Source organism: Leuciscus leuciscus (assembly GCF_965113295.1).
Source record: "Leuciscus leuciscus genome assembly, chromosome: 7".
In the NCBI taxonomy this organism is placed as follows: Eukaryota; Metazoa; Chordata; class Actinopteri; order Cypriniformes; family Leuciscidae; genus Leuciscus; species Leuciscus leuciscus.
The window spans coordinates 20,934,583-20,948,206 of NC_138731.1; the positions used below are offsets into that span (position 1 = coordinate 20,934,583).

The window sequence follows — 13,624 nt, forward strand, 5'->3', positions numbered from 1 at the left end:
TTGACACATGTCTCAAAATATGTTCCACTCATACATGTTTGGAATGACATGAGGGAAATTATTACATAATTTTCATTTTTGGGATTGAACTATCTTTAAGGCTCAAGGTTGGTAAGTGGAAGCTTGCTGGTTTGATTCACTGATGTGAAAGTTGCTGAAAGAAGTCAAAGCTCAAACCACTGGCAATAGTCTTTGCGACACTAAATAAAGATTCTGACATTTGATTCTGTCTTTTTTTGCTTAGGATGGGCGTCTGCATATCAATGACCAACTGATTGCTGTCAATGGTGAACCACTCTTGGGGAAGTCCAACCATGAAGCCATGGAGACCCTGCGGAGATCCATGTCCATGGAGGGGAACCTGAGAGGAATGATCCAGTTGGTGGTGCTCCGTGCTTTAGTACAACCTAACCAGGTATGTACTTACTTCTTGAACACATTTAGCTTTAGCTCTTCTTTCTTCTCCTGCCTAAAACCTGCTTTTTACTGATTTCGTATGTTCCTATCTGGTCAGCTGGCAGTTGATCAGGTGGACTCTCAGTTGGTGGGACCAAGACTGACCTTGTAAAGCTCCTTAGCCAAATTGGTGGGGAACTGGTTGAACTGTCTAACCATAACACAGTATGAGAAATTATTGTTTGTTTTTTTTATCTCACAGGTGTTCAGCAAATGCACATTATGTAATTTTTTTCTAGCAAGATGACTGATAATTCTCCTTGAATTTACACAGCAGCAGAATGCATTTGACAGTCTTGTTTTTATAATGCTAAATACAAAGTTTGGTTATGAACCAGAGTGACAACTACTTATAACCACATTTTGAGAGTGAATTTGGATAATCTGTAATGTGTAAATGCAACAACAGTGAACAACTAGTCTGTCACATCAAGCAGTGTTGCGATAGTGTTCACTGTGCATGTGTGTGTTGTGATTTTTCCTGTTGGTTATTTGAAGTCAAGCCAATATGGATTAAGTGTGTCAGTTGTGTTCAGGCCCCTCATAATAAATACATAAATAACGTTTCCCCATGTTTTGATGTAGTACACCAGTGGTTTTCAAACTTTTTTGGTCACAACCCCCTTTAAACCTTTAATAAATCTGTGCTTTTACTTTGGTTATGTATTCATTCAGATAGTATTCGAACTGCTACCATAAGCTTTTGTTTGGACAGGACAGTTTTAGAGACCTGTTCGTAAATATGATTGTCGAACCCAATCACTGACTTTGTGAATGAAGCCTCTTTGGAATTGTATAATACTGCATTACAACACAATGGTGTTTCTAGTTTTTATTGCCATGTGGTGCATTTATCTGTGAATTGATAGTTAGTGATGGATAGGGTTAGGATGTGCTCCTTTTTTCAGACTTGTAAATGCTTACTAGCATCAGATGATCTCGCAGGGCCACAGTTTAACACATTCACAATAATAAGTTGAAATCTCCATGTCATTCCATCTCACTGGCACATTGATACTCCCTTGCTAATATCACCATGAAGCAGCTTCCAGTCATTCAAACAATTGTGATACATCAGTCTAGACAAAAATAATGCGTGATTGTGTTTAAATGACTTCTGCTTGACAAGCGTTTGTCGGTTTAAAACCGAGTGCAGACATATGCTCGCCATGTCATAAAAGCTAGTCAGAATGGCTGGTAATTGCCATTAGTTCTCCACATCCTTTAACTTTCTCCATCATTTCCTCTGTGCTGGTGGAATTCGCCTCCAGCAGGATGTTTTAGCCTTTTCTCCTCCCCTGCACCTGGGTTCGAGAGCGGCCATATGCTCACCCCAGGATTCCCTCTATATCTCACACATGCACACACACGTGCTGACACACTCCACCCCAAGGCCTCCAACTGCTCTAAAGTGGTGTGTAATTAGGCTACACAAAGGAGCTGCCCCTCTGGCCGCATGGATTGATGATTACTGGGGGCTCTTTGTTCAGACTGACAGGCTGGGAGGAATGGGCATGGGTGTTATTGTTCTCATAAAATAAAGATTCATGTTTATTATGCTTTATGGGCTGTGGACGCCCCCGCCATGGCTGCCAATGGGACGCAGAATCGAGTCAGGGGCGATGGGATGCCATTGACCCTAGTATATAGAGGTGGGATGAGATGCTAGTTGGTGGATGGAAGAAAGAAGGAAAAAAAAAACATGAAAGGATGGGGAACAGATTGTGACTTTGTATAGGACCAGAGAGCATGTTGCTGGGTTCAGATCGATAGATCATGGAAGCCAGATGCAGGAGAATGAAAGTTTGGTCCTGAGGTGAAATTAACATTGGACTGACGGTGAAATATTGCTCAGCATGCTTTTTGTACCACAAATAAGAGCTTTATCCTGTAATAAATGGGATATTAGTTTCTACACCCACAAGGCACTAAGAGAATATATTGTTTAGCTTTTATTTCTTTATATTATGCGGTTTGTACTATCTTAATACATTTTGGCCTGTTGTAGCATTTTGATTCTTTCTAGCTCTAATAAATAAAGTCCAAAAAGTTATCTTCAAGCCTGGAGCCAGTTTTAATTCTTCACAGAATTCTTTTTTGTTAGTCTTTTCTCTAGAGTCTCTGTGAGCTTCTGGGAATAAACATGCTGATGTGTTCTAGCTTGAATCTGCTGTGTGTCCATGTCTCCTGACCTAACTTAGCTAATTATGGGCACTTTTTTAGAGACATCAAAGACAAGCTTCACACGCATACTCAATCCCAGTCCAGGTTTGGCTAATTCTCTGAAAAGTCATGAAAAAGCAGGCAAACTGTTAAAGAGGAAGAGAGGAGGAGGAAAGCAACGGAGATACAAACCAGATATTGCCTTGTTTGAAAGCTCCTGGAACAGCTTTTAAGTCTTTCTTCTAAAAAAAAAAAAAAAAGAGTTGGGCGATGAATTTCACGCTATTTTTGAGACGATTCTGTTGATAATTTAAAAATAAGTGACATGGTGAAAATAGCAATGATTTTAATGACGTTTTATTTGGCCATTACATAGTTTTGTGATCCCTCATGAGTATTTTAAGAGCTTTAACAAGACATTTTAATAGCATCTCTCATTTAAACCTCAGTTTTTGTAGAGTTAGAGTTGGTATGTGCATTTTCATGTCTGTAAATCAGTTCAATGAAATGATTCAAATAGAGATTCTGATTCAAATAAACAAACATTTGCATGTTAATACTGGTGCATTAAAAACATACAATATATTACATTTAGTATATAATATTTATTTAAAATTGTGGTAATATATGAAGAGTTCAGATGCAAAAACCTCTAAGTGACATCTGAGATTTTCTTCTATAATGTTCATTTTTATCAAGCTTGTATATTTAAGTTCAGTAATTTCACTTAAATGGCCATGAAAATTATCTATTAATTGCCATTTAAGTAAAATTACTGAACTTAAATATACAAGCTTGATAAAAATGAACATTCTAGAAGAAAATCTCAGATGGCACTTAGAGGTTTTTGCATCTGAACTCTTCATATGTAAGGGATAATGTGTCGGGGTCCAGATCAGCCTGTCGGGGTTGTATTCGCTATAACAACCGCCTTACTCTACATTATCCTGCTTATTACATGGCTACCTACAAAATAAATTTGACACAAAATATTGATTTAAAAAGGAGTTTATTGATTTAAAAACGATTGTATTGCTTCCGCTAAAGAAAATAGTCTGTTCCGTCTCTACGGTTAGAATCCTGCGTCCATAGCAACGCTCTGTTTTTCATGGCAACGGTGTGTTATACTTCAGACCGTATATATATATATATATATATATATATATATATATATATATATATATATATATATATATATATATATATATATTTAAAATATCTGGGGAAAAAAATTATATATATATTATAACAATTATTATTATTTTTTTATTTTTTTTAAGATATTTTAAATCTGAAAAAAATAATAATACTGGAAATAATGTTTTTATGGAATTGTGCCATGGCAGTGTCATCTCTCTTCTCTCTTCAGACTAAACACTATTATACCACAGTCTTATCTAATCAATCCTTCTCACTGTTTCTCTCAGAGAGCCATCTAAACAACCCTGTCATAATCTCATTACAGCGTGGGCATTAATAATGAAAAGTAGCCCAGGGAGAGCCCACATGATCTGTGCCCTAGAGACTGTGCCAGAGGATCGCTGTGAAGTTTGCTGGTGCTGCAGGCGGTCGCTCAGACCTGCCAAGCCACTTTTGTCTTTAACAGCATGTTGAACTGTACGCTTTGTGATGCTGATGAAGACGTAAGTGGAGTCTGAGGAGTTTTTGTGAATGGGACCTCGGGCAGAGAGGTGTAGATGAGGCTAACAGACAGAGAGAGTAGTGTCTGAGGATGGTGAACACTTTAAGATAGAGGCTGTGGGAAATGACGTACCTTTCATCCCTCTGACCAGTGTCTTCGTGTGTCATTCTCAGCCTGTCTATAAATGAAATACTGATTGACCTCTCGTCACAAAAAGCTTACTGGACCACAAACACAGACAGAATGTTTCCCAAATTGTGCTGGTTCATTCAGTTTAACACGGTCCTAACCAGTAGGGTTGTGCAGAATTATGAATATAAAGTGGAGTCAATAGGAAATACTATGATGATAACATTTTAATAATTGTTCTAATTCTAGGAGAATATGGAAGTCCACACCACAGCTTTGTTGGAATCACTTTCAGATTTTTTATTTTTTTATTTTTTTTCAGCTGATGAACGAGAAATACAGCCAATCAGAATCCACCCGACGTCAAGCATTAAAAGCGGCAGACGACAAAACTGCAGCGCTCTTATAGTAAATGGAACGTAAACAGAACCGTTGCTGTGTATGCTAATATATATTATTAATGTTATTGTTATAGTTTTTTGTGATTTGTGTAAAATGTTAACAAATTATGCTTTTTTATTATGATTGTTAAATGGAGTACAGCCACAAATAATTTGGTTGCACAGCATCACAAAATGTTCACAAATTTTCATTTTTATAAAATAGATATTGACATAATTTTATTACATAATATACAAATTGTAAAAGTATATCAGAAAATTCCCTAGTTCTGTATTTACAGTGGTTTTATTCATTTGAAATTCAAAATAGAATTTTGGTTTCTGATTGCTGCCTTAATTTAGTTAACAAGGCATTCTCAATTCAATTCTGAATTCAGCTGCGAACTTCAAGACGTTGTTTGCTTTGCTTTGTTTTTGTTTCATCACAGTGAAATTTCATTGGTCCAAAATCCCACTCCAAATAGCTGTATGTTAAGCAATAAATATGTTATTTTGGGCTGTGTTTGTCACACCACACATTGACCGTTGTCCCAACTAGGTGCATTCTGGCCTTAACTAAAGGACTGTGGTCTTGTCCGGATGAGGTAGGAAACAACATTTCCATCCCAACATCCCTCCATCCACAGCATGAACCTCCTAAAACACTCTACACTACACTTTTTACACTCCCTCTGCTCAACTCCAACATTTCCTGTTAATTTTTATTGATTCAACAGCTTTTTCAGAATCTCATCCTCTCAAAATTGCAAGCTCTGTGTCCTCCTTTTTTTATTCTGATAAATATTATAAGGGAAATGGAAAAGTTGGCTGGGGAATCCTCATTGATCCCCTTCTGTAATCTCATTTAGTCCCCATCACTGTTTCCTCTCCTGGCAGCCTGCGTTCTGTTCCCCACAGGCCGCCACCTCCACAGACCTGCTCTTACTGGCGCTGACATTAAAAGGGCCACATTATACACTTCTCTACCATTTGATTTTCCCCCAAAGTTACATTTAAGATGACACTTAAGATGTTAGTCAAGCTTTCTTGCACCAAAGACACTACTAATTTAGTTCTACACAACAATTGTCCAGTATCTCTCTACAGTATTACAGCCGTTTGGTTTCCGCAACGGTCTGCGCACTGTCCGTGTGATGTCATTTTTGTCACCGTGAGGGTCCGCTCGCACCGTCCATGTGCAGACCAATTTTTGTGACCATATGTGGTGAATGTTGAGACAGAAAAGTCCACTTGGTGGCAATATGCACAGTGGTGTACTGTGCAGTAGTCGAAGAAGAGTTTGTCAAAGAATCTGTCAAAACAACATGCTTTTCCAAGACCAGTAAACAAAGCAGCATATTTGTCATCCATTGTTCAAGCTTCCATTGTTTTTGTTTTGGTTCTTGTTCTAAACTTTGCATGCAATGGTGGATCTGTTTCTTTTCTTCTTCTGTCTTTCCGAGCGAATGTCCTGTAAAAAAGTGACAGACTCAGTGCTGCCCTCTGGCGATTGGTAGAATATGAAAAAGCAATTGCACTGCACCTGTCGAACGCGTCCATCTGCGCTCGTCTGCGGTTGAGTGAACTTTGAAAGCTGTGCAGACACGACTGCGTGTGAGAAGGAGCGGAACGTGGAAAATGAAAGATACCCGGGGTTTTAGCGTTCAATTTAAACAGGCTGTTTTTGCTGCTGTACCTTTAAAGGCTGGAATATAATACACAACTTTTACACAGATTTTTGCCCTGATTTGCAGTCTGGATGTATCGGTGCTAGTTTCCAAAAGTCAGAGCCAGTCTGCAGATTTTGGGCAGTCGCGGTTGACAGATTTCACAGAAAATCACATAGTGTATGATGGACACAGATTCTGAATTTTTTTGCTTCACAGACTGACATGTTTGAACAATTTAATTCGTCATGCATCTCAACAGCGAAGTCCACGTTTGTGTTCAGAACGACTTGAAAGCCTGGTGTGATCCACACTTGTTTAGTGTATGATGCCCAGTTTTTCCTCTGTAGCCATTTTAAAAGTTGGCAAGTGCATGATGCCTAGTGTTTTAAAATCTGTTCAGATTTTGAAAGTCATGTAGTATATTCCAGCCTTTAGTCTTCTACATATTGCCCGGTCACCTCAGCCAATTCCTAACATTAAAACATGAATGTTTAAACATAACAGTGCTGAACAGGTGCCCTCTATTCCAGTGGAGACATGACTTCTTGGCCTTCTCCATAATTGCTGTTTTCAGACCTTCATACCCTCAGGTCCCACACACACACACTTTTATTTACAATATTTTATGCGAGCGGTTTGCTTTCCTAATGATCCACAGTTAGCCAAATGCCGGCAACGTGCAGTATCCGAACAGGCCATTAGAAGACCCATCTGATGCGCTGCACCCTGTCTCTCTCCAGCATTCCAAATCTGCCAATCGAATTAACATATTTCATAGTGGCGCTTCAGGCCTGGGGGCAAGATAATGAAATGAATTACCATTCTGTTTTTTTTTCCTTCTCTCTTGGGGAAAGAGACAGAAAATCTGTAACATCTGTGCGAGTGGCTTAAATCCTTCATGCCACTGACATCTAGACTAATCAGATGAATTAAGAGCTCTTCCAGGAGCAGATTCTTGCGCCGTTTTCATCTCTTTGTTCTCCTCCTTCCTCCAAAACCTGAGTCTCAATGTGGTATTTGTTTTGTGATGAATGCCGAAGCCGGCGTAACGATCGGCCTGCTATTTGAAAGTCTACCTATGCCGGCGCTCAGATTTGCCTCTTCTGTTTCCATAATTCACAAGCAAAATCGATACGGTGACACGGCTTCTCTCATTTTCTCTCGCAGGAGTTCCAGGAAGCACGGCGAATTCTCAATCGATCCTTTGATAGCTGCGTGGGACAGGCAGGGCACCTCGGCCAATCAGACGGCAGCGCTCAGCCCCCCATGGTGATGAACAGCATCTATGAGCGATGCGCGGGTGAGTGATGGGCTCGCTGTGTCTTTATCTCACAGTCGCTCCGTGCGGGAATGAGACTTTCAAGGAGAAGGCCACCCAGATATCTAGTGCTAATATATATTCTGTCGTCTGCAGCGCATTTGCTTGCGGATTGCCTGTTCATCAGCTTGACTGATAAAGTTTGACTTTTCATTTTGACTTAAATGTGGTCAAAACAAATAGTACTTTTGATATCTGAAAACACAAAATAGCATGTACTGAATAAAAAGCAAAACATGGTCGTGCTAATGTGCGACTTGACAAAAGCATTAAATTGATCAAAAGTTAGAGTAAAGATTTCTATTTGAAACAAATGCTGTTTTTATTTGTTTTACTTTGTATTCATCAAAGAATCCTTAGAAAAATAACCTATCACAGTTTCCACAAAAATATTAAGCAGCACAACTGTTTTCAACATTGGTAATAATCAGAAATGATTTTTGAGCATCAAATCAGCATATTAGAATGATTTCTGAAGAATAATGTGACACTGAAGACTGGAGTAATGACGCTGAAACATCACAGGAATAAATTACATTTTAAAATATATTCAAATAGAAAACTGTTTTTTAAATTGTAATCATTTTTCACAATATTAGTTTTACTGTATTTTTGATCAAATAAATGTAGCCTTGGTGAGCATGGGGAGCTTCTTTCAAAAACATAAAAAAAAATGTTACCTACCCCAAACTTTTGAATGGTTGTATATTTCTTTCAATTTTGGATAAATTTAGGCAATAATAGATATTTACTTGAACATGATCATTTCTACTGATTACATTTATATTACCTTTGCCATCATCTAATGCTCTCTTAAAGTTAATCTTTAAGACATTAATAATTTAATAACAGTTAAATGTGATCTAGCAAATTTGAAAATGAATATCTATTATTGTCTAATATTGAATAATGAATATCTAATTGTCATACTGTACATTACACTGTAATGTTGTGAATCCTAAATTCACTTATAGTGTTTAAAATTACTGATTTTAAATGTTAGTGTTTTATTTTTTATATATTTAGGCAACTTTGTATAAAATTGTAATATTATTGGTCATTTATCGATTATCAAACATAACATGAAAATAATGATCAGCTTATCAGTGTCTTATCAGCGCAGGCATAATATTAATAATAGTATTTAATATCAGTTTTATTCTATGGATTGAGTTGCCTCATGAGGGCTGAAATATATTGAGGCCTTTTTAAATACCATTAACTAGGTTTAGTAACAGAGCAATTGTCTGAGTCGGTCCATGTGCCATACTGGAAATATGTTTGTACATGAATGTCTGTCACTAACGATACAGTGTGCTTGTCATACATGCGCTATATTTCTTTGTCTTTCTTCCGCTCTCTTTCATGCCTGGAAAGACTCTTTTATCGCAGCTGTATTAAGAACTGGAAGTTTAACTCGTCTGAGAATTGGGGCACATTTGCAATTCTTTTCATGTGAAATGCCTATGTGCATAGCCTGTCGTTTGGACCATCCCTTTAACCGAACATGAAAGAGTAACACTCCTCCTGCAGGATTTCAACACAACTAAAGACAGGCAGATCGAGAGAGAAAGAGAGGGGCTTAAAATGGAGCTGCCTGCTTTACTCGTCTGCCGCTTTTTCCAGAGGAGCGCATTTCGCACACACTGTACTCATTGGGATTCCCAGTGAGCACAATGCTAGGAAATAAAACAAATAGTCCAATATCAGCTGCATCAGCTTCATATCTCCCCCTCCCTGACACCTCACGCTTCTGCACCTTTGTTTATTTCCTTGATAGACCGATGCTCTCACGTTCATAAATATATGCAGTTCAAAAAATATTCCTTTCTGACAGGAAGTGGTTCTAGGTACGGTTGTCTCCTAAGCAAAGGAAATATGACAGCAAGGAGAGAGGGGAAAAAAGGAAACTGTGATTGTGTGTTTGTGTTTGTTTCTCTCGCCCCTGACCTTGAAATCATTAAGTTGATGCGCGCTTTATCTAGGCCATGTTTCCACAGGAGCAACAGTAATGCGGTCCGCTCGCTTCATAGCGTAACAAACAATTTAAAATGCATAATGCCCTCATCAAGTGCGTGCTGATTTTTTTTTTTTTTTTTTTTTTTTAGTGTGGCATATTCATTTGGGCTGAGGGAAGTAATTTACTGGTAGTTGTTTGAGCTGTAAATGAAAGCTAATGATTTCGTACATATGTATGTGTATTGTGTTTGCTTTTGAAGTGGTGCTTCTCGGGAGAATCGCTCTAATTATAACCCTGGATAACAGTGGGCCGGGAGCTGAGGAGAGGGCGGAAGTGTGGGATGATATGAATATTACTGTTTCTGAACTCTGTCCATCTCTGGTGTGGGACGAGTTTATCTCTGCCCTCTAACGCCTTCATGAGAAGATGAACTTTGAGTTTATGGAGTTTAAATTAGGAATATTTTTGTTTATTTGCTTTATCTCTGCCCTTTTTTGTTATCCTTAGCAAAAAGCACTGTACATGCAGTGATGTATCAGATGATAATATTATGTATTTTATGCATGGTATTGAATGATTGCCATATCCATATATACATTTGGAGGAAACAGAGAGAAAACAAGAAGCAAGAGGTAGAAAGACGATATGCTGCGTGTCTGATTGGAATGCATGGGCAGCTAAATGTGTTAGCGCATATGCACAGCTCCAAAAATAACTCAACTAATTGTTTGAAAGGTTCACTTATCTCTAGTTGCTTGTATGCCTTCTGTTGAAAACTTTAGCTATTTGTGGTGACATATGGCAAAGTCTTGGATCTCACTCGGCGGCCATCTTGACTACTCCCCTCATCAGTTATTTCTAGCCATGCTAGTCCATTTCCTGTCTTGAATGGGAAAAGAAAATGGGAAATATATATAAAAAAATTGGGAACATCCCAAACTGCACATATAAATCTATTTTAGTTAAATAGACATTTAGGAAATGTCTTTAAGATGTTTCTGATTTAGAATGCATGTAAAACTGCTTTTTAGAGATACTTATATGATGTTTGGACACAATTGATGTTTTCCAGGTGAAGTGATCTTTAAAAGTATGTGTGCTATCTGGAATATGTCAAATCCCCAACAAAATTTAGCTTTTTGCTGTAGCTCCAATCCTGTTAAAACTTAAGGCGGCCGCACACCGGACGCGCAGCTCAGCGCTGCGCCGCGCCACGTCTAGGACAACTCTCACCTGAAAATCCAATAACATCAGCAATTTTCTGATTTCTGTAAATAAATATAAAACTAAATGTATATTGCAGCACAGGGTTAAGTCCGTATATACATTAACTACGATTTGAAACACATACATGTACATTTTATATAAAACTATGTAAATGGCGCTCTGTGGCGCGGCAGGATTTTGAACACGGTCCTGAGCCGCCGCGGACAGACGCCGAAAGGCGCCGCCGGTGTGTGTACTCTCATAGAGAATAATGTGTTCGAATTTAAAAGACGTGGCGCTGCGCTGCACGGCGCGGCGCTGAGCTGCGCATCCGGTGTGCGACCCCCTTTAGTGTAACTTAAGTTCAAATCATGCAAAAAAAATAAAAAATTTCATTAGTATTACGTTCAGCTAATGCACATGTGTTTTGTAGAGTCATTTAGACTACAGTAATTAGAGAAATTTTATGACTTTGTCAAGGCAATTGTCTTTTAACTAAAAACTTATCTAAAAGTTGTGACTTCAATTACCACATCTGCTCTACTGAGAATTATTTTATTTTTTTACACAAAATATTTGTATAGCAGTAAATGCCTCATGTTGTCATACTGTAGTAATACTCATGCATCAAAGCCTCCACTGTTCCGCTTACTGTCATTATGAATATTGTACGCAGATGTGACATATTAAATCTGTCCAGTGTCTGTGGTAATAGTTTCATTCCCAGCCTTCTCAGAGAGAAACATGGCTTTTATTTCAGTTAATGTTTTACATAAGAAGGTGTTTTGCTATTGCAGGCTAGAGGTCTGGTAGCCCACTCCGTTTTGGATTAATAACCCTGTTTTAGCTGGAAGAGCCATTGATCCATCATCTTCTGAAGGAACAACTTATTTCATTTCGGCTACGCCACACTTTAGCAGATAAATAATCGTGAGTGTGTATGGCTGCAAATGTGTGTACGTGTGTACGTGTGTTCGTGTGCGATACACATCCATTTTTTCCATTCACTCCAACATCAGTTCATCTCTCAAGTGCGTGCATGTTCATGTGTGTGTGCAAGCGTGCACGCATGCATCTGTGCACATGATGTATTATGGCAGTTGTGCAGCACACAAACAGATGAGATATATAATACTAATAAGCAGTCATCCCAGTGCAGTCTGATGAGTAATGATGAAGTTCTGCTGGGTGGGGCGCTCTGATCTATGTGATTGTCAGGACCGATATCCAGCTCCACTTCGCCAAAACGCAGACACTCCATCAAGGAGACGGAGAACAACGTGCTATCCATATCCCAGCAACCTACAGGAAGAAGTTAAAAATCGTACATTTTTGTGTTATTGAACTTTATTGAATATTTTGTATCTTTTTTTTAATTTTTATTTAAAGTTCACCAAAATTAACAATTGGCATGTTTTTGTTTGTTCTAAATCAAATGGTTTAAATACCTCATATATGTTTATTTTTTTATTTTTTTTCACAGCCAACATACACTATGCAGCTGCCATATGCAGTTGACTGTACTAAAGGAATGTATGTAGGAAATGATTACAAGAGGTCAGTCTATCTCTGGAACTGTTCATGAGTGTGTTCACACTGTAGATTGTCTATAAATTGCGTTTGCTAAGTGTCTGGGAATCTGAGGCATTTGTTTTGAATTCTACATAGTTGGCTCTCAGACAAAGACCTCCAGCCTTTGTTTCGGTTCTGCACTATTTGGCCTAACAGACATTAACAAGGTCTTTGTGTCTTTGTCATGTGGGTCTTTAGATACAGTAGTTGAAAACATCAACTAGATAATGAAAATTCTGGGTAATTCTCATATACTGTCCTTGAGTGATACACACACACTCAGAAACAGCTCATTGTGTCTTTTTCTGCAGCAGGTGGTTTTAGAGAGGCAGGCAATAGTAGTGTGTAGTCTGTTTAGGGAAATGAGACATGAACCGAGTGCACACTCACTGCATCATCCTGCTAACTGCACTTCCTGTTTCATTCATCTCCTCTACACATTCTGTTGTGCTGTTTGTTTCATCATTTGAAGCTGCTAACACAGTATATATCTCACAAACAAATATATAGACTCATTAACAATCACTATTTAACTCGCTTCTTCCATTAGTGGATTTAATTTTCAGTTTAGTAGGTTTGATTTGCACTGAATAAATATACTTACATATAGTGAAAATAGGGGTATAAGCATTTTGCACTTTTTATTTACAATACCGTTCAAAGTTTTGTGATACTTTTTTGAAAGAAAATGTATAAAAAATTGAAAGAAATTAATACTTCTATTCAGCAAGGATACAAGAAATTGAACAAAAGTGACAAAAGGAATGTATAATGTTACAAAAGGTTTCTTATCTAAATAAATGCTGTTCTTTTCTATTTTCTAATGCTGTTCTTTTCTAAATTTTTATTCATCAAAGTATCATAACAACCATTATTAATAATTGCATTTAATTATAATAATATAATTTATTTCTGTGATGCAAAACTGCATTTTTTTAAGTATCTTGTGACCCTGAAGACTGGAGTAATAGCTGATGAAAATTCAGCTTTGCACCAATTTAAAGTGTATTAAATTGGAAAACCATTATTTTGAATTATAATAATATTTCACAATATTACTTTTTTTTTTTTTTTTCTGTATTTTTGATCAAATAAATGCAGGCTTGATGAGCATAAGAGACTTCTTTC

General features: G+C 37.7%; 1 protein-coding gene across 3 annotated transcripts in view; it reads left to right on the forward strand.

Annotated features, from left to right (window-relative positions):
* pard3bb (par-3 family cell polarity regulator beta b) overlaps window positions 1-13,624 on the forward strand; it is a 326,232-nt gene that overhangs the window by 164,408 nt on the left and 148,200 nt on the right. For all 3 annotated transcript variants that reach the window (XM_082176476.1, XM_082176477.1, XM_082176478.1), the window contains 2 exons: window positions 245-415; window positions 7,608-7,740. In XM_082176476.1, the coding sequence (XP_082032602.1) occupies window positions 245-415; window positions 7,608-7,740 (304 nt within the window). The remainder of the gene's footprint in view (window positions 1-244; window positions 416-7,607; window positions 7,741-13,624) is intronic.